Below are 24,846 nucleotides of genomic sequence, written 5' to 3' on the forward strand. Positions count from 1 at the left end.
GTTTGCGGAATGTTTGAAGAGCTTTCTGGTTTAGTCGATTAGTTGGGCTTAGAAATGGTAGCGTGAGAAGTTATATACTGGATGTCTTTTTTTTCATTGAACAATAAATAGCTTTTTAACACTTAGTAATTTTTTAAAATGAATTTTGCAATTTTCGCAAATTTCCATTCCAAATAAAGTAAACGTTTTTTGTATGTTGCTAAGGTTGAGAATGTATGAAGTTTTGTTGCAGCAAATATTATATTATTATTACAAAATTTTTTCTTGGTTTAAAATTGTTTTATTTAGTTATTTGTTCCCAATAAATAATTCAATTAAAATAGTATTTAAAGCTTCTCTGACACTGTTATTCCCTATCCCTTTGTTCTGTAGCTCAGTATCCTTTTCTTATCCTTTGTAAATCACGCTTTCATCCCTTGGTCACCTAACTAGTGGCTCATTCACAAATGCGCTTAGACAAGCTGAAAGGACCCTTGGAACCGCATCATCTACTCAGGAGAAGCCATCAGCACAAATGCGGCCACATTAAGGTGCGGAAGGACCCAATAAAAGTAAAAAAAGAAATTCAAGTAGAGAAACTCACACCTTGAGAACACATTCCCGTCTCGAGCAGGACATCTGCTCAATAATGCAGTGAAGGACATCCCGAGGTGTTGAACTGGGTCAGATGAAGGCCTGCGAGGGCATTAATCATTTTTAGCAAACGCAACAACCTGACAAGGCACTGAATAATCGCTGTGAAATACGCTGGCAATTATATAATTCCCGATTTCGGTGAGTGGGTTACTTGGGGATGAGGTGATGCTCATTAATCATGCTAATACCTTTCGGTCAGTAGCAGCTCGGGTTCCACATGTGCGAGCGTGCTACTTGCCATCATTAATTATCTGCACATTGCGTCGCCTCTTCCCTCTGCACACCTCCGGTTCGTCCTCCTCCTGTTGACACAACAACTTAAACATTTGTGCAAACAGGGAGTAGCCAATGTCCATTCTCTAATCCCCTGGACTCTCGGAAAAATCACGATGAAATTAATCATCCAGATAAAAAAAGGACAAAGTGCCAGCAAATAATTTTGCAAGAGATGGACCTGAAAAGGTGGCTGATATAGATTTAGTGCACTGTGGAGAAGTATTCGTTTAATTTGTTAAATTTTAAAATATTAAAAGTTTTACAATTTTGTTAAGTTATGGAAGTGATAAAACAACTTTTTTTATATTGCTATTTTTTTACTATTTTCAGTTATCTTTACAATTCGTAAAATTGTCTGTATTTTTTTTTTTAGTTCGATCTCTGTTTTAAATTTATTGTTAATAAATTATTTTTATAAATTCAAATTATTGATCTTAGATTAAAATTGTGTTTTTTGGGAAAGAACTTTAATATCTTGATTATTTTATATTAATGCTTCACTGTGTTCAACTATTTTACTTCGTTACTTCATTAGTATTTTTTTGGCTGAATATTTTGCAGTGCATCAAAAAAAACTGAACATTGTCACTTTGACAAATGACTTTCGCCAAACGAAATTTAGCTGCAATTTGCATTTGGGATAATCAATTCTCAGACACCCGAGTTGCCTTAAAAAAAGTGTGATAGGGGTGAAATATAAACAGCCCTCCGGATGGGTTATGAATACTTTTGTCACCTCTTTTGTCGCCTGGAATTTCGCACGTGGCTTGAGTTTGCAAAAATTTTACATTTCCATGAGTATGTAAACGAATATGGTTGCGGCACACACAAAAGTTTGATTGATTCGGGTTCGTCCATGTCCTCAGCCCATTGATTGATTCGCCTTTGGATTAGTGTTCAAAAAACTTTGTTATACATTGATTGGTTATTTGATATTCATTTTCGCTGCGGAGAGTGGGAAAAAAAGTAAAAATAAAATTGAGTGCGACTCAAAGGTGCCAAGAAAAGAAGAAGACAGGCAATGACGGTGTCGGAAATCGAGGAAAAGGCGCGTGCCGGTGGATTAATGTAATTACTCTTGTCGTAGGTTGTTAAGATGGATAGATGGATAAAGAGATGGATGGATGGTTGGTTGGGTGTCTGAATAGGCTGCAAGGTAATTCGATGCGTGCTGAACTGGATGAGTGATAAAAGCGGTCGAGGGAGGAATATATGTATAACAAAGACGCGCATAAATGGTGAAGTTCGTAAAAATGTGGGGTAGGTTTATGAATCGTAAAAAAGGGAATATTATATACTAAGGTATTAAAATGAAGAAAAAAAAAAGGACAGTTTCTTCTCAGCCAAAGAAAGGCAAAACGCCTTTGCATGTTGAATGAGCTCTTTGTAGATTTTTTATAGCTTTCAAATATTATTTTTTGTGGGAATATATTAAACCAAATACGAATTTAGTTTGAGGCACTTTCCAAAACAACAAAAATATTTATTAAATGCATTTGATTTTGATTAATTATATTAAATTGCTTAAACACATAAATAAGTTATCTTAAATTACGCTGTTGTTGGTAGCATATGCCCAAATAAAAACAATCTTTTTTGGTAGACTAAAACCTATATATTTAATCGATGTTATCCCAATTAGGTAACAATGTGAACGCCAACTAGGTAACCTAGACTAAAATTGGTCAGCTCTAATCGTTTCTGATTTATTCGTGTGAATATTTCAATCCAGTAAAATCTAAACGCTTCGGGGGACGAAAACCGCTCACGCGATTGTCATCAAACAAAATCACCCACAAATAACCGTCATTAAATGCAACCACACACACATACGGCATAAAAGCCAGTCTACAAAATGAAACCATCAATTACAATAATAACAACAAAAGCGACAACAACAACGGAAAAAGACAACAACAACAATCAGAGCACGCGGAAGTGTTTACAAAATGTCAAAGCGAATACAAAGACTCAAAGAAAGAGTTGAAGAAAGAGGTAGAAAGACTGGCGCCCTTCTCCCGAAAAAGAGTTTCTCATGTCAATTTGGTGATTTTGGATCGCTGTAAAAAACAACGAACCAAACTGAAAACGGAAAATGTCAATATCAGTGGCATTTGTCCTAACCAAAAAAATAAAGAAAGAAAACACTGGAGCGAGATGCACTTAAGATGCTGGGAGTTACGAGGGTAGAGAGGAGAATTGTCATACACTTCGAGAAAAAAGGGTTTGTCCCAATAATATTACAACTATTATTATTCAAATAATATTTAAATGACTATTTATTTTGTATTTAATATCTATTAATGTGATTTATAATTTCAGAATTGGGTATGTCTTTCTTGTAATATTTAAAAGCAAATACTATTGTACTAAGAAGGCAAGGCCCCGATTTCGTGACTAAAATATTTTTGAGTTTTATTAGGGTGCTGATTTTTAACGTGTAGCTACTCCACTTGATGTATTGTCCCAGACCATTTGATTTATATCTCTCGGACGCATTTCACCCAGAGCTGAGTTGGTAATGAAACTCCAATCAACAACGTGGGATGTCCACTTGTGGGTCACTCAGTGGGTTATCCGGAGGGGGAAACCACTCAGTCTGAGACTGCGATTCAGTCTTCTTTCATTATTACCATTTTTTCTTGTGCTCATTGTTCGAGTGCCTTGTAACTGTAACAGCGATGCAGACAGGCGACAGAGTCGAAAGACGCAGACTTTGGTGGTTGCGTAACGCAGCCAAAAGTGGAGCAGTGCCGTCGCTTTCTCCTCCCCCAACACCACATTCTGTCTTTATTTTATCCACGCCGACAGAGGGTCTTTTAGTTTTTACATGAAGGTAATACAGATTTCTAAAAATTAGGTACCAATGTTTTATCATCCCTGACAAATGAAAGATTTAATTAATTGAAAAGGTCACGGCTTTAAAAATTGGTAGGTACCTGCTAATTAAAATTTGTATTTATTTTTTTATTACCACAAATTACCATATGACTTTTTATGAGATACAACGTCAACATTCTTCGAAAGAGTATCTCAGCATCCACTTTGCATTCCTTTGCTGCTGTTATTTTGTTATTTTTTTCACTTTCTGACAAGTGCATGATGCATTGCCTTGTGGTGGCCGAAAGTGGGTGAAAGGCTCTCGGTTTTTGGTGGATGTGTAATAGCGGCCACTCTGGCAGTGCTATCTGTGCTGAGCAAGTGACTCTTAATTTACGACTTGGGGACCCGGCGACGACCACGATAACAATTTGTCAGCTTAATGGCGCCGAAGGACGCGCGGTCTGCTTTTTCGCATTCCAAAACTCCTTTTCCCGCAACTCATTTTTGCAACACGGAAGTCGTTGCTCGAGTGCAGCGGCCTGTGGAGTCTCCATTTTCGGGTGCAACGACCAAACAACACTTTTTGTGCATTGCGTTGATTTGTTTATAATTGCTCCACTCCAATCCACTCCACTTCGCTACGATCTGATCCGATCTGCCCAGCTTTACTATGCTCTGCTCTGTGGAATGCCGGCGGTTCGTGACTTGCTGAGCGAGACGAATGCGAAACAATTAGCTGGGGAACTGAGCGATATGTGAGTTATGGTATGGTAACAAAGTTTGCAGCCAACTCGGAGCTGACAGCATTGGCAGGCAAACGTTTTTCTCATATAAAATACTTTATTTTCACTGATTAGATTTTCCATCCTTATTAAACATATTTTGGTTTAACTAGTTTTTGTGTACTTAGACTATTGCTTCTGCAAAGTCTTAGAATACACCTTAAAAATTTTTATACTAAGCTTAAAGTTATTTATTTTATTTTTTGTTTGGGTATTTTAGTTGTCTTAAAAACTTGGTTGTTTAGGGTAAATTATTGTTTGGGGGTTACACATCAATATTATTGATTCAACTATTTTTTTTAAAATGATTTTAAATTAGAAGCTCCTACTTTTGACCTTTAAGCTAAATCGGCGTCGGATAAATACGAGTAGGTCGTTCTAAAAAATAAACTATTTTTCACCTACAAAATTATAATTCAGAAAAGATAAAGCCTAGCTCAGAGTACAGAGAGTTGCTTTTCAGAGGGGCTAAAAGTGGGGTCACAACTCCATCGAGAGACAGTCATGCCCATGCAAATGTATTCATTAGTAACTGCCGGCGTCTGCCTCACACATTCAAACCGAGACAAGCTTGAATTTATGCTAATCTGAATGCAAACACACTCTTTGGAGACCGCTCCCCACTCCACCCCCAACCTCTAGCTCCTCGGATCCCCTCACTATATCTTGACTTTGACTTGGAGTAATCACCAGCAAGTCTCAAGACTCCAGCGACAATCGAGCTTGTTCAATTACGTGCTGCAGCTCCACAGAGTGAGAAAATAGTAAATAGTTTTAAAAATATCTTAATAAATTAAAGGAGATATTTAGTTATATGTTACATAGTTCTAATAAATTAATTCTTTATTTACGGATTAGTTATCAATCGTTAATGTTTTAGGAGCAAAACCAACATAAAAGTCTTTCCTAAAATTTTATTATACAAAATAGCTTATGCCTATTTTCTCTCTGTGCACTCTCGATTTGTGTCACTTGGATCAGGATGGCGAGCCCCTCCCTTCCAATGTATTACCCTCTCTAAGCTCGCTAGTACATTCGCATTTGTTTTGCATATGTTTTCATTAATCTTGCCAACGGGGAATGGGAAAAAGTAGCGGAAACTGATAGGCTTTTATGGATCTGCAGGGGAGTTGCCCACCAACCTAATCGGAACTCCAAACTACCGTCTGGCTGATTGTTTATGATGATATAAGGGGAATCATGGCCTGGGTGGCATGTGCCAAATTTGCCGCAAGGTTAAAGAGTTGAGTTGAGTTGTCGACTGTGGGCGATCTGGGGATTGGAGATTAAAGACCTGGGAGGAGTCGTGTGAAAGGTATGGATAATAATAATTAATTATTGTTCGTTGGGTAAATTGATTGTTTTTTTTTATTTATTGGGGCTAAGTGATATCAGATGAGGGCAGGAGATCAAAAAAATGAATAAGTAAAAGTTGGTAAAAAACATTGTATTTTAACTCCATAACCCAAACTTTGTCTACTTAAAAAATAAAAAAAATATGTCTCCAATTGCCAAACTTAAGATTTGTTTGACTACAATTTTAAACTTAAGCAAGTTTCTGTTGTAATTTACCTAATTTACCATGGCTCCAAAAAACTTGTTTAAAATATGTAGTAGTCATCTTAGAAGCTATCGCATCAAAGGTCCTAGCCTAGCCTTGCCCAAAACTAAAACTCAACCCTAATTCAATCTTCTCCTTTTGTCGCTTCCCATAAGTAAAATAACCAAAAAAAAAAAAAAAACAAATCAAAGCAGACCTCACCTTTAAATGCAAAATAGTTTATCACGCCCCCATCAATCTGGGCTAAATGTTAAATCCAAAAAAAGAGACAACGACGATGAAATCAATTCCACTTCATGTATCGGTTTCTGAATGACTTCAATTGTTTGACTTGAATTTTTTCTGGCGTCATCGCATTTTCCAAATGCCATTTAAGTTTAACCTTTTAAGCGGCGGATTTCAATTGAGGAGGAGTCCGAAGAGAAGTAGGTTTGCTATGCAAATTTCATGGCTACCAAAACAGCGCTCATCATCATCGCCGTGGATAAAAAGCCGCCAATTCAAGCAATTCAATGCTAACCAAAAACTGGGAGATAGAGAAAGATGATTTTGGGCTTTTGGAAAACCGCAAAATCATGATTTTTTTGTGCCATTATATCCCCCATTTAAAGTGAGCCAAGCAGTTAATACCTGACTATCTCAATGGGCATTGTATGCAGATCGGAATAGATAGCCAACAGAAGGGCCTTAAGTGACATGGCTACCGCATTGAACAACTATAAGTATTTTTTCGAGGAGTGCCAGACAAAGCCATAAAAAAAAAATGGAAACAATTTTGCACACTTATTTCTTTGAACCACTTTGCAGTCCAATTTTGGAGGGCAATAATTTTTCAGCTGGAAAGTTTAACATTCTTGCCTCGCGGCGGCATTCTTGTTAAGATTAGCACGATTGCATCAATTACCATATAGCCAATGAGGGGAAAAAATAAAAATAGAGACCCCAAGATCGGGCTGTAACAAGTTTTATTTCACTTTTTTATGTTTGCGCAAGCGTCTTGACAGCAACGACTTCGTTTTTAAGATTCCCGCGGCGCATCGCACCTGAAATTACAAATTTTGTAATTGCCAAACAAAGCGCAGAAGCCAAAAATAAAAGGGGTTGAGTAGAAGGACGGGGGAGGGCCGGTGTGCTGATGGCAGGGGAGGAGTCTTTGGAACTGGGACTGAGACTGAGACACAGTCCGGGGACCCAAGTCCCCAAGTCGCACAATGCCGGTATTGCCAAGAAGGCAAGCGCTAAATTATAGTAGATACGAGCTCATGTTGCAGGCAAAAAGGCATGTGCACGTTGTGCAAATCGCTGACAAACTGCGAGCCCACATCGAGTGGTGATCACAATTTGTGGTGGCAACGTGAGGTGATCACCGATTAGAGTTGGGTTCATGCCCCGATTTTAATTAATTTTATGCTTTCCAATTCTGGCAGTTGCCATTGTTTAAGAAAGAGTTCATCAAGATGATAACTGGCACAAATCTGTCACATTAAGAAACCCATTTTAGGGAAAATTCCATGGGATCTGGTATGAAATTTGTTTTTTTTTTTTTGTTGTGTATACAACTTGTTAATATTTAAGAATATATTAAATAGTTAACAGTGCATTTTCCAATTCCAACTTCGTTGTAAGACACGCTACCTTCTCTAGTGCGAATCACACTGGATGGGGCGGGCAATTACAGAGTCACACGGCAAAAGTACCACATTACGACAGCAAATAGCTCACTGAGTCAAACGCAAATGAAAATAAAAGTCAAAGCAATCGACATTTGATTCGAGATTCGAAAAGATGGAACACTTTCGCATGGGGAAGCCTCAGTGGGCATCCCAAGAGCCAAAACCATTAGATCTCGTGGAGTGGAGAGACCTCCAAAATGTTCGTGTTTTCGTGTGGTAAGTTTTTTGCTCTTCTGTTTTGTTTTAAATTTATTCGTGTAATTTTTTGTATTTATCTCAATGCGGAAGTCGGGCACCAAATAAATGTTTCTTTGTCTAACAACTGTATTAGCCAGCATGCCGCTCCCCGCACCACCTTCTCAACACCCGCATCAATTGATCAGCACTCCTCGAGCAATTACGATCACCGCCCGCTGACTTCGCCTAGGAGTTTTTATTTTGTTTCCATTTTTTGTGCCTTGCTTTATTAAATAAAATCAAATCCAATCATAAATAAATTTAAACTCGTTTGACCACAAACTTAAGCCAAATGAACTTATATCTACATATAGAAAATCCCGATTGGCATGTAAGAAACCTGCCGGTTTTAATGCGAATCGTTTGAGAGTTGAGAATACACTATGATAAATTACATTAGTATCGTTAGAAAATAAATATTTATTATTTTAGTTCCTTAAACGAAAGACAAGTTGTGCCTCATATTGATGAAAGCATAGTTCTGATTTAAATAAGTATACAAATTTGTGTAAAGTATACGAAACATTGCCTTAAATGTCGTTAACTATTAATAATTCATTTAATTGAGGCATATATGTTTATTTAATAGATAGAACTGATAGATCATTGATGGTGCCAATTTCAAAATTAAGTAACATATCATTTAAAAACCCTTTTATTTGTTTATTAAAATTTGTTAACATACTAAATGTGTATTAACAAAAAAAGCAACATATGAAAATGAAAAAAAAAATTCTAAGTAAAGAATATATATTTGCCTTGATTTTATTAAAATGTCAATAAATTGTTAATTATTAAGATTAACCACAAACCTACTAAATGTAAATCAGTTGTATTTGAAGAATAGGGTATTTTTAAGTTGTTATTAAATTTAGTGACCGGACTTTTTTCCAGGTGGATTAATGTAAGGCACGGAATTGGATTCGAAGTCCGGATAGTTGGAGGCGGAATCTGAGAGGAGGGCACGGAAACGGGACGGGCACTCAAGTGCGTTCAATATTGTCGTGGGCTGTGGAGTGCTGAGTATGTGCTTCGGATGCGGATGATTGCCGGGCTTTAAATGTTCACATACCAAAGCTTGTGCTTATATATGATCGGTTGAGCTATGGTGTAGCTACAACTCTATCCGCCCCCCTTCTCGAGTGGTTGGTGTTTTCAATGTTGGACATTACTCACATTGGTGAACAGTTTGCGAGTTCAATTGGACGCGAAATGCTGGAAATATTTATCGAACGACATTTTCATTTTTAATTGGTAATAGTAGCTACACTCAGGCAATAATTCCTTAAGGTCATGTTTTCCTAAATTATGTAAGGCAATTGTTCCTATAATTAAGCCAATTTTTCCGAAAATCTTGGAATTTTGTTTTCAATAAGTAATAATAACGATTTTTATGCAGTCACAATCACTTTTTTTTTTTTTTTAATCTAATTTTTAATGTAGATTACATACTTCTATTTTTTTTGACTGTGTTCTACTAAATTTAAAAACAATTTTGATTGATTAATTTCATTTTGCTTATTAATAAACTTTTCTTGTATTTTACGAACATACAAATTTTTGCACAACTGTTTTATTATCTTTAGGCTATTACTGTTATGGCTTAAGCTCTAAATTTACTTCCTTGATTGTCGCCGTACAATTTGTACACAGTTTATTTTGTATTATTTCTGTTTCCAACGGAAGCTGGATGAAAATTTTTTATTGAGTGGCCCCATCAAATCTTTCCATTACCATTTTTATTTCCACCGTTTTTTTTTCCTTTTTAGTTTGTCCTCTGGCTGGGCAGTCGGATAAGATTTTCCTGGGTCGCCTGCGATTCGACCTCGATGCAGTAGCCGCTTGACTTATATATATTTCGCTGCTTTTTCTTGTCATGTTGTTTTCAGTTTATGAGCTTTTATTTTGAGCCAGTATTTACAATCGTGTTTAATCGTAATCGCCAGAGAGCAATTGGCTCGTGTGCGCAGAGCAAGCAAAGTTTCTTTTTGCTACTTTTTTTTATACATTTATCTGATGTTCCTTTTTTGCGTATTCATCAGATCAATTCAATGTTTATTTTTTGCATCAGTTTTTTTCCCGCTCATTTGCATTTACCATAAATTCAATTTAACCCGAGTGATCGTCTTTGAGAAATTGTTTTTCGCTTTTTTCCCACTTTGCATATCAGGTGACGCGATTTGAGGGGTAAAACAAACACACACCCCCCTTTAACATATCTCTTGATTTCTTCCTCACTGCTCGAGTTATTTACACGCTTTTAATTCAATTGCAATTGCACAATTAATCAAGAGCTTGGTACACCATGAAGCTGAGTGTTCACATTCATTCACCAACCAAAAAAAACTGAATTCACTTTATAGTTTCCCTGTGCGTGTTTTAGCGCTTGAAGTTCAACGGAGCGTATGAGCGATTTTCGAGTTGTCGAGCCTCTCTATTTTTGTGTGTTTGTTGAACTTTTTCTGTGTTAATTAAACACTTAAATTTTGCCGCGCTTTGTTAACGCTGTCATAATACCGACTATCCCCCCTTTCCCACAGCGAACAATTGCATTTTTTCCGATTCTGTTCCGTTTTCGTGTGCGCAAAATGATTGATTCGATTTCTCAGTGGCAGCCAACGCACAATGGGCAAGCCACGTACAATTTATGGCCCCCAACTCAAAGTGCATGAAATTTATCGTAACATGCAACCAAGGCGTAAAGCAAATGTTGAAATACTCTTAAAAACGCAAAATACATCATTATTCGGGGAATGATTAAACCCTTTTAAATCTGAAATTGCTAAACTACTGATTGTATTGCATTTTAATATGTAAACAAATATTGGAAATATTTTAGAAACTTCAAATTACAATAGTTATATTCAATAGGATATAAATTTGATATCACATCATATTCTTAAATTTTTTTTGGCTTCTAATTTTCCTATAAGAAAATAATTATTTAAACCGCCAATTTATATTATTTTTTAATTTAACTTTCTAAGTATGAATTTTTAGTTTTCCTGAATGTACATATTTGAATTTTATTAATAGTTTTTCTTACAAATTAAAACTGAAAATATTTTATCAATGAAAATATTTATTTAAATCCTTTCTCTTAAGCAAATCAAACTTTTTCTCCATCTGAACTATACCTTTTCGATAGTGTACAGCAGTTCAAATAATTTCTGATTCCAAATCAAAGTCGCAGTCGGACTGGAGTCTGTGACTTTTAAGGTGGGTCGTCGTGAATAGCGGAAATTCCACATGCGATCAGCTTGCACACAAGCACTCAAAAGTCAACCACCGCCTCTTTTGCCATTGATACCGCCAAATGGAAATAAAAGCGAAATGAAAACACGAAAATATCTCGCAGATGCATAGATGCACGGGGGCCAAACAAAAAAGTCACCCGAGCTGTTCGGGTGCAATAACATTGACATTTAGAATGCGGACCGAGACCTGGGCCATTCATAATTGCAAAAATACCATAAAGAGCGGCGAGAAAACACTAAACGAATCCGAAACCAAAACCAAAACCTAAGTCACAGATGCCAAAAACAAAACCAAGTCGCGACACAGAAACTGCCAAACGAATTCGAAATTGAAATCGAACGCACCGAAAGTCCACAAATCCACTAACCTTGTGCCCCGCTTGGGCTATAAAAACTGCGTATCGATTTCGTTGCATTGAAAAAAAACCATTAATATTTAATTGTCTTATCTTTCCATCGGGTTATTACAGCGAGTTTTTAAATAATCTTTGTCATTTGAGTATTATATAAGAAAATTAATCTCAGATATATAATAGAATATATTTATGTTTATTATAATACAAAACTTCTTAAAAAAAAATATTATTAAGATCCCTTTAAATGAAAAAAGTATTTGGGAACTTGAGGACAGAAGTATCAAAAGTTGTATAATCAAAAAGAAAATCAGTTTTTAATATTTCACTAATACTTTAGAAATATTGTTATTAGTTTTGTTTGTCATTATTCATATACATTTAACAACATTCTTAATGAAAGAAAATTAATAAAAATTACATTATTTCTTGAAAAAAAGTGTGTTGTCATATATATTTTAACATACTTGTATACAAATTTAAAATAATCATTTTCTTAAGTGTAGGCGTTGTGGTCTTTCTGAAAAAATTGCAATTGGCAACGGAGTCGTTCGGGCCAGGCCAATTATAGCGCACTTGTCCGCGGACATAGAGTGGGGTCCAAACAGCCAAGGCTCTAAACAGCTGACTAGGAGTGGGTGGGGGGTGACGTATGACGACAGGATTTGTGGTTTTTATTTCAGTGTGCCAAAGTGTATTGGGCAACGCGTTGTTTTATACTTCTCATTTCCCGGCACACGCATGGCTTAAATCTTGTATATATTTTTTTTAAACTTTTGGGATTAAATTCACAAAGAAGGTCAATAGCTAGTTGGCGGGTAATTAGAATACAAAACTAATTAGTAGTTAGTTGCTCTGATATATTCACAATAGGAAGTCTATTATTAAAGCACTGTGTCTCACTTCTCAATTTTATAGATACCTAAAATTAATGTATTTATGATCTTAATAATAATTGTTTGCAGCCTATAATAATGGAATAAGCCAAAGATTATCAATGAATGTGTCTTATAACAAAGGGTACTCAGAAAAATATATTATTTTACCTTTGAATTCAAAAAGTAATAATTTTTGGCAATGACTAGATTTTTATAGATTTTTTTTTTTTTTTTTTTCTTAAACAAAAAATCGGTCAATATTTGTTAGCTAGATATATTTTCTATATTCTAACCTTTTTTTAAAAATTTTTTTTAGTATCTTTGCCTTGCGAAAGACTGTAAAATAAATTTGATTTTATTTTCTGAGCCCTTGCAAAAGATAAAGGCAATTAATAGACTGATGCATTTACACAGAATATATTTCTCACACTATTTTCTTAAAGCCTCAGTTCGGTGAAAAAAGCGGTGGTGTTAACTTCATAAATCAACTATATTTCAATTGCAACTTTGAGCTTACTTTCAGCAAGAAATCTAGAACAAATGTGGCTGTTTTTAATTTTTGGAGCTTTGATTTTTCTCCTGACATGGGACTTCGGACGCAAACTCCATCAAATTTCCATCTTTAAGAGGTCCAAGATCTCAGGACCCCCTTCAATACCGATTCAAGACAATGGTCTACAGGCTTTGGCCTTGGGACCGGAAAGAAAGTGTAAAGTCATATACTTGGATTATTGCGAACGAATAAAAATGATTTATTGATAGATTTTATAAAAACTTTTGGCGAATATTTCAATCGGTATGGCAATCCTAGGCAAATGTCTAATTTATAGCCAGGACCTTAAGTATTTTGAAGGAATTCTAAGCAGTTTCACACTGCTAAAAAAACCTCAGCTTTATCTATTTGTGCCATTTCCTTGGCGATGTTATGTTATGTTATGTTTTAACCATACAAATATTTTCATCAAAAGTCAAATAAATTTATTCAGGATAAATACTATTTTATTGTTTTCCAATTAGGATCTAATTGCATCCTGTGTGCGATTTTTTAAGGTCTCTCCCTTTTTAGCATTCCATGACTCATCTGCAGTTTCCACTTAACCCACTTCGTAGTCGAAGTTGTCACCCACATGTGCGAAATTTCCATAAGCCAATTGCAGAAACCTCAACCCTCCAAAACTACACAAGACCGACAGCCAGTAACGACAATTTTTTTGTTTGTCACAACTCCAACATTAAAACATTCTTTAAAGCCGCTGGGCACGCTTCATTCCGCACACATACACACATACGACCACATAAAAGTCAGGCACAACAATCTCATCATAACTTAAACGTCACGTTGCTAAGAGCCATTAAAGTATTGGCTGCACTGCCGTAAAAAAAAATAAAAGAAAAAATAGCAGGCGACACAGTGAACCAATGACTTCAAGTAATCAAAGAAAAACAAGAGGTAAAATGCACTTTAAGAGTGTTCAAAGCTGGTTTTAAGAGAGAAACTCGAATTGCCGGCGATTTGAGACCCGATCCGTGGTTTGAGCTTGAAAGCGAAATCAAATCGAAACCGAAAGCCAAGCCGAGCTGAGGTGAGCTTCGTGTTGGACTCTTTCAGAAGAATCGAAAAGAGAAGCTTTGGATTTTTGGCTTCTTCAGCCGAGGTTGTATCTTTCAGTCGGTTTTTTGGCAGCCGATCGCGCGGATGCGGCTAAAAACAAAGCGGGTTCAATAAATCTTCAAAAAATCCACAGCAAGTGTAAAGCGTGAGTTTTTCCTTCTGGGGGAAATATGCTCCTCAATTATTGCCAAAGCGTATAATTATTTGTGATTGGTTGAGTGATGTGTGATCAACCCCAATAAATGACTGTGTTTGACCAATCTTAAAAACATGCAACAATTAAAACTTAATAAAAAACAAAGAATCCTCCCACAATTATTACTGTACTGAAAAATGCCCGACAAATACTTGCCAAACGAAATTTTTATGCAAATTAAGACGCTAGTAATTACAGTGCAACAAGCCCAAATTGCCATGCGAAAAGCAAACCAAAGTCATTTTAATTAATTTTGAAGTTTGCACTTTTAATTTAAGAAAAAAAATGGAAGCGAAAAAATAAAGTTGCAATCAACATTGATTAACATAACATGAATGTCGAGCACTCACATTCGCATATCCATAAACATTCGCGGTTGCCCTGCAATAATAAAAAAAAAAATCTCGACCGCATAGTGAATCCGAAAAGCGTGGAAAAGTGACAAAAGTGCGGTTCTCGTGTGAGCTGCGATCATCATCAACGAATGACTGTTTGCTGGTGTGAAACACAAATCCGAAAATCTGGTAGCTGCATTAATTACAAATTTATTCAAATGAGCAAACAGGTGGAACATAGACAAAGTGCAAAGAAGAACTCACCGTCTGGCGTTTGATGATTGTGCAGATGCTGAGATCTCTTGTAGGCCTGATTGATGGAATAATTGCTCCGATGACAAGCAGATTTAGTATAAAGATTTAAATGCAGCTCATGTCGTAAAGCAAAAGAGAATAAATCCAATTATTGATGATTTTTAGACGTGCGTAAATATCAACGAGATATTAGTGGAAAAGACAAGTCGAAGACTTTTGCAAAGATCTTCTTTCGAGGTGCTTAGAGTTGATAATGGTTGGCAGCAGGCTGTTCTGAGATCATTCCCCGGTTGAGTGATCATAAGAAGTTGAAGATTAATGTTATGTTGGTAGAATAACCTTTCAAATATTATTTCAAACAAATTATCATAATGTTGATGGGAGAAGCTTTCTGACATCATTTCATTAGGAAATTAAACATGATTATGATCTTGGTGGAGGAGGTTTTCTGTGATTTGTTTTTTTTTTTAATTTTTGTATCGAATAAAAAGAAGAGTTTTTTTTTTAATTTATCTTAAAACAATTTAAAATTATAATATTCGAGATCTTTTCCATGTGAAAAATATATAAAGCTCGTCTCCATTTCGTTTTGAAATATAAAGATTTAGAATTTTAATTTGTAACAAAAAACTTTTACTTTTAGAACATTAAAGTCAGAAATACCTTTAACAACATTTATTATCTTTATTTACTTTGACGATAATTTTTCTAAACATTTAATATCGGTAGTAAACTAGGTATAATGATCGATATTTCCCAAGATGTTGCAAAACCTAAAAATTGTATGAACACCAAGGACTATTACGAACAGAGTAGGTATTAACACAGTGGTTAATTAACGCTATAAAACATTTTTCTTGGATCAGACGTTAAGTCAATAAATACCATGATCATGATCAATAAGTGGTAGTAAATAAATTAAATGAGAATTCGCGAAACCATGACTGATCAGTTTTCGCGATCGCATAACAAAAGGAGCCATAGAATGTAATACAATGCAAAAGTAATTAAAGTTGGTTATGCGGTAATGAGCAGCCAGTTGAAAGAACGGGCGATTGTTTACATCTATGAATCAAAAGTCAATTAAACTACAGACGTGCCTTTATCCACCCACGATCTGGCAAAATGTCAAAAATGATCGATGGCTTAATCTCACAGAATCGGTGGAATCTATCTAATCAGCCCAGTCCACCTCGACCCAAACACGACCGTTCGCTGGTTGTCATAACCTCATAGCCACCCAACTCCTCTTGATCTTCTATTCTCCGCCAAATATGACTCAGAATTTAGTTGGTAGAACTGTAGCAAGTTGTATGCTCATGTAAGGCCATAATCGCAATGTCTAACTGCCATAATCCACCCGCTAACTGCTTCGGAAGGCAGCTGGCCTCAGCTTCGTATATAGATTCAGATTCAGAAACAGAAACACAAACAGATTCTTGCCCAGGCCCCGACTTCCAATCGCACTTGGACTGGTCAGAGTCACCAGCTCACCTCGCACGGAAAAAAACATCGCATGACACGTACTCTGGCCGAGGCAAAATAATATCGAAAAGCATAAACAATTTATTTGTACAAAATAACTTTGAACTGTGCAGTTGCAGTTGCATTTGCTGTTTTGCTGCTGCAGATCTCCAAGTCACAAAATGACTTAACTTATAAGCTGGCATTTGCCAGTGGATGCTGCAATGTTTCAATGCAATTTACCTGACCAGGAATGCGGGCCATGCACTTGGAAAAAGCTGGTTTCCCAATCCAAAACTCTTGCAAGCTCAGAGCGGTAAAATTAATTATTTGCAATGATTTTTTGAATTTTTGGGATTTTTTATTGGGTTCATGGGAAAGTAATACAATGGGGTCTTACATAATTTACTTAAATACATAACTATTTCAGGCTAACAAAATTGGAAAAAATATTTTTATTTAATTAAGACATATATTTTCGTATGCAAATAAATTTAATAAGCCATCAATCATCTCTTATGCGTTTCTTCGGACAGCCACTCTGATTTGGGACAAAAACAGTGGAATAATTATATTTATGAGGGTCTTAATTAATGATAGTAAATATTGGTCAAAATATTGTATTATAAGTATCTGGTTTCTTACCAAAAGTTAAATTTTGGTCCTAATATGAAATGTCAATGCATCAAACTACTTAGAGTATAGGAAAAAGTAAAGATGGCTAGTTACTTTGAAAAGCTTTAAAATGTTCAATAAATAATATTTTGATATATTCTAAGTGGTTCCGTTTTTCTCAGTGCAATACTTACTAGTTTCGTTCTCGTTCAACGTGTGAAATGGCCAACATCGGAGCAACTCAAACTAAACAACAAAATTATATAGTGTTGGGCAACCCAAATATGTTCGACCGATTGAAGATTGCACTAGAGAGGGGTCTCGAGTACAGTACTGGGCATTGAGGCATGCCATTGCCCAAAGGTGTTCTAATGGCTGGCCAAACGAGCGATTGAACAATGCCTGGAAGTGCATTTCAGTCGCAGATAGAGCCACTCAGATATCGAATGCAGTTACTAATTAGACAGGTTGCCAAAGATCTAGATAGGTGCGTGACCGAGAAACAAAACTGAGGTTGTAATTGAGAGGAGATCTCGGTTCTGCTAACCACCAAAAGTGCTCACTTTGTACCTAGATTACCCCATTTCCCACACAACTTGACATGCTCATCGGTCGTTATTGACGTTCCCTACTCCACATTAACCGCAGACATTTTCAGTAATCGTGCTCTTTGGTTACACCCATCAACGTCTCAGTCTCGACCCTAAAACAAGGTTCTTCGCAGCACTACGTCAATTGCTGTTATGACCTTTCTGTCGACTGCTTACTTGGCTAGCATTCAACTGACCTTAGCCAAATCTTTAAAGCCGCCAGCAAAACTCTTAATAACCTGGCCACAAAAACGAAAAGATTTTGCACACTTGAGAGGAGTTGCAGAGGCGAGAGTTGAGTGCCGGACTGCAGCTCATTAATCGAACAACGAACAGTTGAGCAGTTGTATATACTGAAAAAAAATATTACCAAACTTGGTAATTAAACGATTATAAGATTTTACAGTGGAATTAGGTTCTTGTTAATGAGGGGAATTTGAAAAACAAACATGCTCGTAAAAAACTGGTTAACAAATTTATGATTACACATATCATTAGACTTTATTTTAATTATTGTCGGGTCGACTAAAAATACAAATTTGTGTACCTGTGTTAACAACTAAAATAAATATATGGCCACATTATGGATTGGATATTTTGCTGTCTGCTGCAGATTTAGCCGTAGTCTCCGCCTCTTCAGCTTCCCAACAAGAAGCCGCAACACTTGAGGTAGCATGGAAACTAAGCAACATGGTTTTTTTTTTTGCAACTTCGCTGTAAGTAAGCACAGGCAGTCAGGCAGCAACGAAAACAAAAGTGAAAAGGTCACTAGCACCAGTTGGGCAGCAGTTGGAGCAAGAAGAGCAATCCCGACTGGAGTTGTCTGAGCCAAAACAAAAAAATATGTACAAAACAAAACACTTCAGCACTCGACACTCAGCCAACTGTGGCCGCCAAGCTCAGGCGCCTTTTGATCATCGCCCTCGTAACGCCAATTCAGGGAAAAAGGGTATAAAGTCGTAGAAACACGAATACATAACACCGAGTGATGTCTTAAGTAAGGTAACTCCAATGAAATATGCCGTGAACCCATACATTTTTAAAGGAATTGCGCTGCTTTAATGTTCCTCCTACGAAATATTAATATATGACCATTAACTTCTCTCATAAACTGCTTAAAGCAAAGATATAAACTTTGGAAAAGTTGTAGAAGTCCATTTAAAATTTAATTTGATTCGATAAGTCGTCTAAGCAGTTGATACAAATTTTAAAATATGCTTTCAACAAGGTTACAATTGTAACTGTTGTATTCAATTTTTCTCAATTGTTTGGTGAACATGATAAATAAATTTGTGTATTTCATGAAAATTACCATTGAGTAAAACATCTGTCGCAAAAAATAAACAAAGCAAATACCATTTTATTTGACATTTTCCTGTTGCCGATTTCAAGCTTTGCATTAGTTCATTCCCATTTATAATAACCGCTCCCAGGGCATCTATTCTTCGTGTCATTCAGATTCGCCAGCTTATTTCCAACTATTATTGCCGTTGTTTCGGTTGTTTCGCTTGCTCTTCGTTTTTCCGACTAACATGTTTTGAGTTGGCTTTTGTGTGTCTGCAACTTTATGCGAAGTTACTGCAGCAGAAGCAGCCACTTGCCGGCTTGTTGCTGGCGATCTCTTGCCCAATGCAATTCGCATTTCAATTTTTCTAAACTATTGGCCAATACATTTGGGGCTTCTCGTACGTATGCTCGTCGTATATACGACCATAAGATTATTTATCGCTGCTGATGGGCTTGGGGAAATCCAAACCAAATTACACCAACTCCAGCTGCTTCTTAATTCGCTGAAGATGCTGCTGTTTTTTTTTTCAGGGGAATTAATGAAGCTTAATTGAAGCAGGAGATTGCAGATCGGCAATCTCTCGGGTTGGGTGACAACTTTCCACAGATTGTGGAAATGCCGAAATGCATATTGACAGGCACTTTCATTTTCATCTGCAATTCGATTGCCTTTCGGAAATCTGTGTTTTCCAGGAGAGAGGAGCAAAGCCCTAATCTGCCGAAGAGTCTCGGAAATCGGTTAGACAACAGAAATTACCCGCGCGTTATGTAACGGTGGCAAATACAAAAGGGACACTGAGAAAAAATGGAAAAAATTTCGGTTTAACTCCTCAACATAAACATTTTCAGATTAAATATAATTGTAGATTTAAATAAATGTTTATAATACGATGCGGATAGCTTTCCATTGGTAAAAATTCTTAGGATTTAACCCGAAAAATAGCAATTACATTTATTGCTTACATCAGAAATTTACAATTTTTAAAATAGTCAATTTTATTTTTGGTTAAATTTTTACCTATTTTTTTCCTACAGCATTTGGGAATTGACATTTGGAGGGGCCATTCGAAAGGTGAGCTCAGGTAATAATGGCTGAACAGAAGCAGCTGGAAGTAATTGCGAATGAGACCTCATCAGTCACCGGATTGAGACGTCAGCCCACCAAATATCCCCATGGCCTCAACATCACGGTGCAAACGATCGACGATGATAATGAGGGATCTCTGAGAGATCACAGTGACTACTCCCGCACCTCCGGCGAATCGTGCTGGAGCGAGACTCAGAAATACCACATTGGAATGCTGGGAAGTCCAGAAACGCTGGCCGAACTTCAAGTTCGTCGGTATAAGTATCCATTGACGGCTAATTATTATCTGAATGGCAAGTTGAACAGCCCAGAGAAGCCAACACCCTGGATGCTTTTGGGCTATGCTCGACGCGCCTGCAGGTGGAAATATCTGCGATGGCCCATCATTTTTGTGGCCAGTGTTTTGCTGTTCTTCGGACTGATCACCTACTGCTTATGGCTTCACGATGTCAGCGTGGCTAGAGCTAAATTCCTACAGCGTCGCTATGAGGCAACTTTGACATCCACGAGTTCGAGTAGCAATGAAGCTTGGGATGAGGAAATCACCAGCACCACCGAAAGGGAACCCCAGGAAACCACACGACTCAAAGCGGTGGATGAGAGTGAGGAAAACACGGATTTGCCTGAAACTTATTTTGCCGAGGACGGAGATCCAGAGGATGGTGGTGATGGCGACTACGATGACACCTTGCTGCCGGCGGATAGTATTAGATTCACCTCCGGACATCAAAACAGCTTCGGTGTGCCCATCGAACAGGACAAGAGAATGCTGCAGTTGCTCAAAGATGTGAGTAATGGAAGAGGCTCAAATAAGAATATTTATTTTATTTCACTATTTATTTATTTCAATAAACAAATAATAAATAAACTTATTATAAAATTTTTCCTGTTTAATTAAAAAGCACTTAGATAATGATATATAAAGTTCAATTAGTTCTTGTAATTTATCATACTCTTTAATGTCTGCAGGTTTTATTTTCTTTAGAGCACTTTGGGTTGGTAAAGATACTCTGAGTATATTTTCCATATTTTATTTTTCATCCCCAAACCAAACACTTTGTGTAACATCTGGAAAGTGTTTGTCACCTAATTATCACCTTTTTCCACTGTCCCTCCAGTTACTGCCCAAACCCCAGGCGACTCCTGCTGGCGATGAGCATCCTTTGACTCGGGTGTCCCCCACCCTACCGCCCCCCTCGGCGAACGGAGGACGACCCACGCAGGCAATGACCTTGACCACCCCCTCAACGACGAACAGCGGCTGCCAGTCGACGATGCTGACCATGTGCCAGGGCGTGCTCGACTACGATCTGACCTCCAATCGAGAGGGAACAGCGCCGCGGGATGCGGCATCCATGGCAGCCTACGAGGAGCTCATCCGGTCCAACTGCTCGGCGAGGGCGGCGGAATTCGTTTGTGGCGCCCTGGAACCAGAGTGTCGACCCCTGCACATCGGACAGCTGCCGCCCTGCCGTCGCATCTGCAAGGGTAAGACATAATTAGTTTGGGACCTTATATCAATATGCCAATTATGCAAATATATGCAAGAGAAGTGAATTTCAAATAATTACGCTTTAAAATACAACATTTCAAAAACTCACTTAATTTTTAAAAGTAATTGTGGTATTTCATAGATGGAATGTTACCTCCTGTAGTTTCGGCCTATCTAGTTTTATTAACAGTAAAATATCATATTTTTTTATACATAAAATAGCAAACGTTCCAAAAACTAAGTCCTTATATATATTCTATTATTATTAATATTACTGATTACTATTTATAATCAATAGCAAATTGTGTTTGTTTAATCAATTTCCTATTCGTTTATTTTCTATTCAATTTTTTAGCCATTTTGGAGTCCTGTTCCATAGCGATTGCCAACTCGGATGTCCTAAGCGAACTCTTCGATTGCAGCCTATATCCCGATACCCATGAGAGCCACAAATGCGAGGATCCAACAAGGAGGCGGGATTATTGCTATGGAAATGAGTTCCAATGCCATGATGGCAGTTGCATTCCCCAAAACTGGCAGTGTGATAAGATCAAGGACTGCCTAGGTGGCGAGGATGAGGATGAGCAATGTCTGGTTTGCGAACAGGACGAGTTCCGCTGTCGCTCGAATGAGAAATGCATCGCAGAAAACTTGCGGTGCGATCTGAACTTTGACTGTTTCGATGGGAGTGATGAGGAAGACTGCGATGACTACGGATCGGGGGACTTGGCGCCTTTCGATGAGGCCGAACTGAATGCCTTTCCAAGGGTCTTTTCCTACGCCAGTTTTCTATCACCAAATGAGACGAATGATAAGCTATACACCTATATCACTGCCGCAACCGATGAGGATGCGGGCACAGAAACCAAGTTCCAGATACATCAGGTGGCTGCTCCAGCTCCCCTGGTAAATTCGAGTGCTGAGGAACCCGTTGGCGGTCCCAAAGGTTTTGGTAAGTTAACATTTTCACAAAAAACATAAACAAAATAGTGGCTGAACTATTTGTCAATTAGGTATAACAGTATCATAATAATAAGATGGGGAATTTAGCAAATTTTTGGGATTCTGTATAAAAAACGTACTTTAACTCAATTGGCTTGGTCTGTTTAATAACTTTAAATTGTATTTTACAAATATTATGTCAAATAAAGTTACAAATATTTTTATTCAGACAATACTTACAAATAAAAGTCAATATAATATTTAATTTAACTCATTATAAGAAATTCTTTTGACGCAGAATAATTGGAATTAAAACTATTTAAAAATGTATAAATATTTTAACTTTATTTTTTGTACCACTTATATAAAAACAAAACTTTGAATTTTTTTTCTTAGTGAACTTTCGAGACAGCAAGGAGATAATGATGACCAGCGATTCCGAGACAAAATTCAAATATTCGCAGCGAAATCGAACATCTGTTAAGTTCAGCATGGCACCAACCAAAACTCCGGCAGCCAGAACGGCGAGTGCGATTCCAAGCTCGGCTTTGACACAGCAGCGGGAAAGAGATAGAGCCACCAGCACCACTAGCACCACTAGCACCACTAGCACCACTTCAACCACAATTAAGCCACCCACAACAATGCCCACGCCCACTGAAGTTGTGACAGCTCCAGGTGGTTGTCCTCCTGATGAACTTCGCTGTGTCAGTGGCAAGTGCATCACAGTCAGTCAATTGTGCGATAAGGTAAGGAAGTCCTTTAAAATTTAAATTAATTAAAACAGTTGAAAGAAAATATTTATATAACAACGCCAGGCAAATGGCTTGTATATTCCTGCATTATTTTTTAAGTTTATTTTTATTTTTAAATGTTAGGTACAGAATAGAATTTAAAAACAAATTTATTTGATTAACTTCTTCTAGCAAATCGATTGTCCCGATGCTGCTGATGAAATTATGTGCGTTTATCGGGAACGTCCAATTGGGAGGCGGACCACTTCCACTACTTCCACCAGTTCAACCACAGAGCCACCCACAACATCTCCAGCACCACCAGAAACAAGTACTGCAACAACCAATATTCCGGTGACCAGTACAAGGCGTTCGTTGAGAACCACACCCAAGCGAAGTCGAAAGCCCAAGTCTTAGAGTGATGTATTTTGTACCTAATGATTATTTATATCTCTTTCTTATTTCACTCCACTTCTATTTTCTTTCGCTCGCTATATATATATATGTAAATCTTTTTTAGTGCTTAAGTCGTTTAGTGATTAGAGTTGTTTAATTATTGTTATGTATGTGAAAATTGTATTTTTAGCAATGAATAAAGTTTAAGACGTGAGTAGCATTTATATGAAGAATGGTAAGGTTCGGTAATCTTAATTTTATTCATTTGTTCAACCTAGCTATCAATCTTTTCTATCTTTTCACCAGCTAACCCTGTCAGGAGCATTAAAACAATCCAGAAAACATATTCTCTCTTTGTTTTGTACTTTCGAAAGCCATAAACTGATGTGGACAATGCTCTAACGAAATTCAAATGAAATAGATACAATTAAAGTCGGGACATTATTCCACACAACCTTGGTCTTGGTCAGCACTGCCCACGCATTCAAAAGACCGAGACCATTTGGTTTGGGCAATTCAATTAACCAGTCCATTGTTATCGATTCGGTGGTGCATTGAATGCTACGGGGTTTATTATCTATATAAGTGTGTGCCCAGCTGACTGCAGTACACTTGGGAAAAAAAGGTGCACATCTAGCAGAAAATAAATATCGTGAAAAATCCTTGAAACAATAAAAAGTTTTGAAAATAAAGTAGAACTGGGAGTCCTTTACTGTCATTAATTTTATTTACATTATTCTGAGATTTTTGTGGAAATTTGTTTTTATTTTTTGCTAGCCAAAAATATTTAAAATATATTTTTCTTATTTTTTTATTTGGTTATTTTCAAGTATCTGACACGGGAAAAAAGACTATAAGGAATTTTGCAAATTCAATTATAGGACCAAACAAAATAGTTGTTTCGTGAAATCATTGAAATATTCACACAAGAAGGTTTTTGTAGTGTAATACAATTTTTGGTGGGTAGTTTCACAAACAAATACTGTTTTTATAATGCAGCTCCAAAATTCAGGGAGACAACAACGGGCGACTACACTTGTCAAGGCGGATTAAATTGCAGTCTAGTCCATTTAGACAACTTCTCCCCGAAAACCAAACTCCAGTTTGAAACCAAATCGCACAGGCGTTGACAGCCCATTGCTATTGAAAAGTTTCGCTCAGGGGCTGATGATGGCAGATTGCAAAATTCTCCTCCCAAAAATATCTGCACAACCACAAAAGTTAAATGCGCTTTGATTTCACCCCAGAATCCTACAAAAACCGATTGGCAAAAACAAGGGAAAACAATCCGAGAAGATTCGGGGCACTTTTCTGATTGATTGCCATCAAAAATCCGCTTTTGGCATAACGGCAAATGCGATTTGA

The 24,846-nt window shown here is 37.0% G+C and overlaps 1 protein-coding gene across 2 annotated transcripts; it reads left to right on the forward strand.

The window, feature by feature from the left end:
- Positions 1–14,038: 14,038 nt before the first annotated feature.
- LOC128262090 (uncharacterized) lies at positions 14,039–23,695 on the forward strand. Of its 2 annotated transcripts, none has more exons than XM_052996140.1 (6): positions 14,039–14,059; positions 19,866–20,704; positions 21,036–21,405; positions 21,765–22,361; positions 22,748–23,100; positions 23,278–23,695. In XM_052996140.1, exons 2-6 carry the CDS (start codon positions 19,919–19,921, stop codon positions 23,500–23,502), a joined length of 2,331 nt encoding a protein of 776 aa, XP_052852100.1. In that variant the 5' UTR covers positions 14,039–14,059; positions 19,866–19,918; the 3' UTR covers positions 23,503–23,695. The 2 variants fall into 2 exon arrangements, with proteins under 2 accessions (XP_052852100.1, XP_052852099.1); XM_052996139.1 differs by lacking the exon at positions 14,039–14,059 and adding an exon at positions 14,067–14,233.
- The last annotated feature ends 1,151 nt before the right edge of the window (positions 23,696–24,846 follow it).

Source organism: Drosophila gunungcola, unplaced genomic scaffold, assembly GCF_025200985.1.
Source record: "Drosophila gunungcola strain Sukarami unplaced genomic scaffold, Dgunungcola_SK_2 000001F, whole genome shotgun sequence".
Classification (NCBI taxonomy): domain Eukaryota; kingdom Metazoa; phylum Arthropoda; class Insecta; order Diptera; family Drosophilidae; genus Drosophila; species Drosophila gunungcola.

Bases quoted from the DNA above. Each gene is read 5' to 3' on its own strand.
- LOC128262090 (XM_052996140.1), top strand. From the start codon at position 19,919: ATGGCTGAACAGAAGCAGCTGGAAGTAATTGCGAATGAGACCTCATCA. The intron at 20,705-21,035 runs GTGAGTAATGGA...CTGTCCCTCCAG, and splicing joins TGCTGCAGTTGCTCAAAGAT to TTACTGCCCAAACCCCAGGC. The intron at 21,406-21,764 runs GTAAGACATAAT...TCAATTTTTTAG, and splicing joins CTGCCGTCGCATCTGCAAGG to CCATTTTGGAGTCCTGTTCC.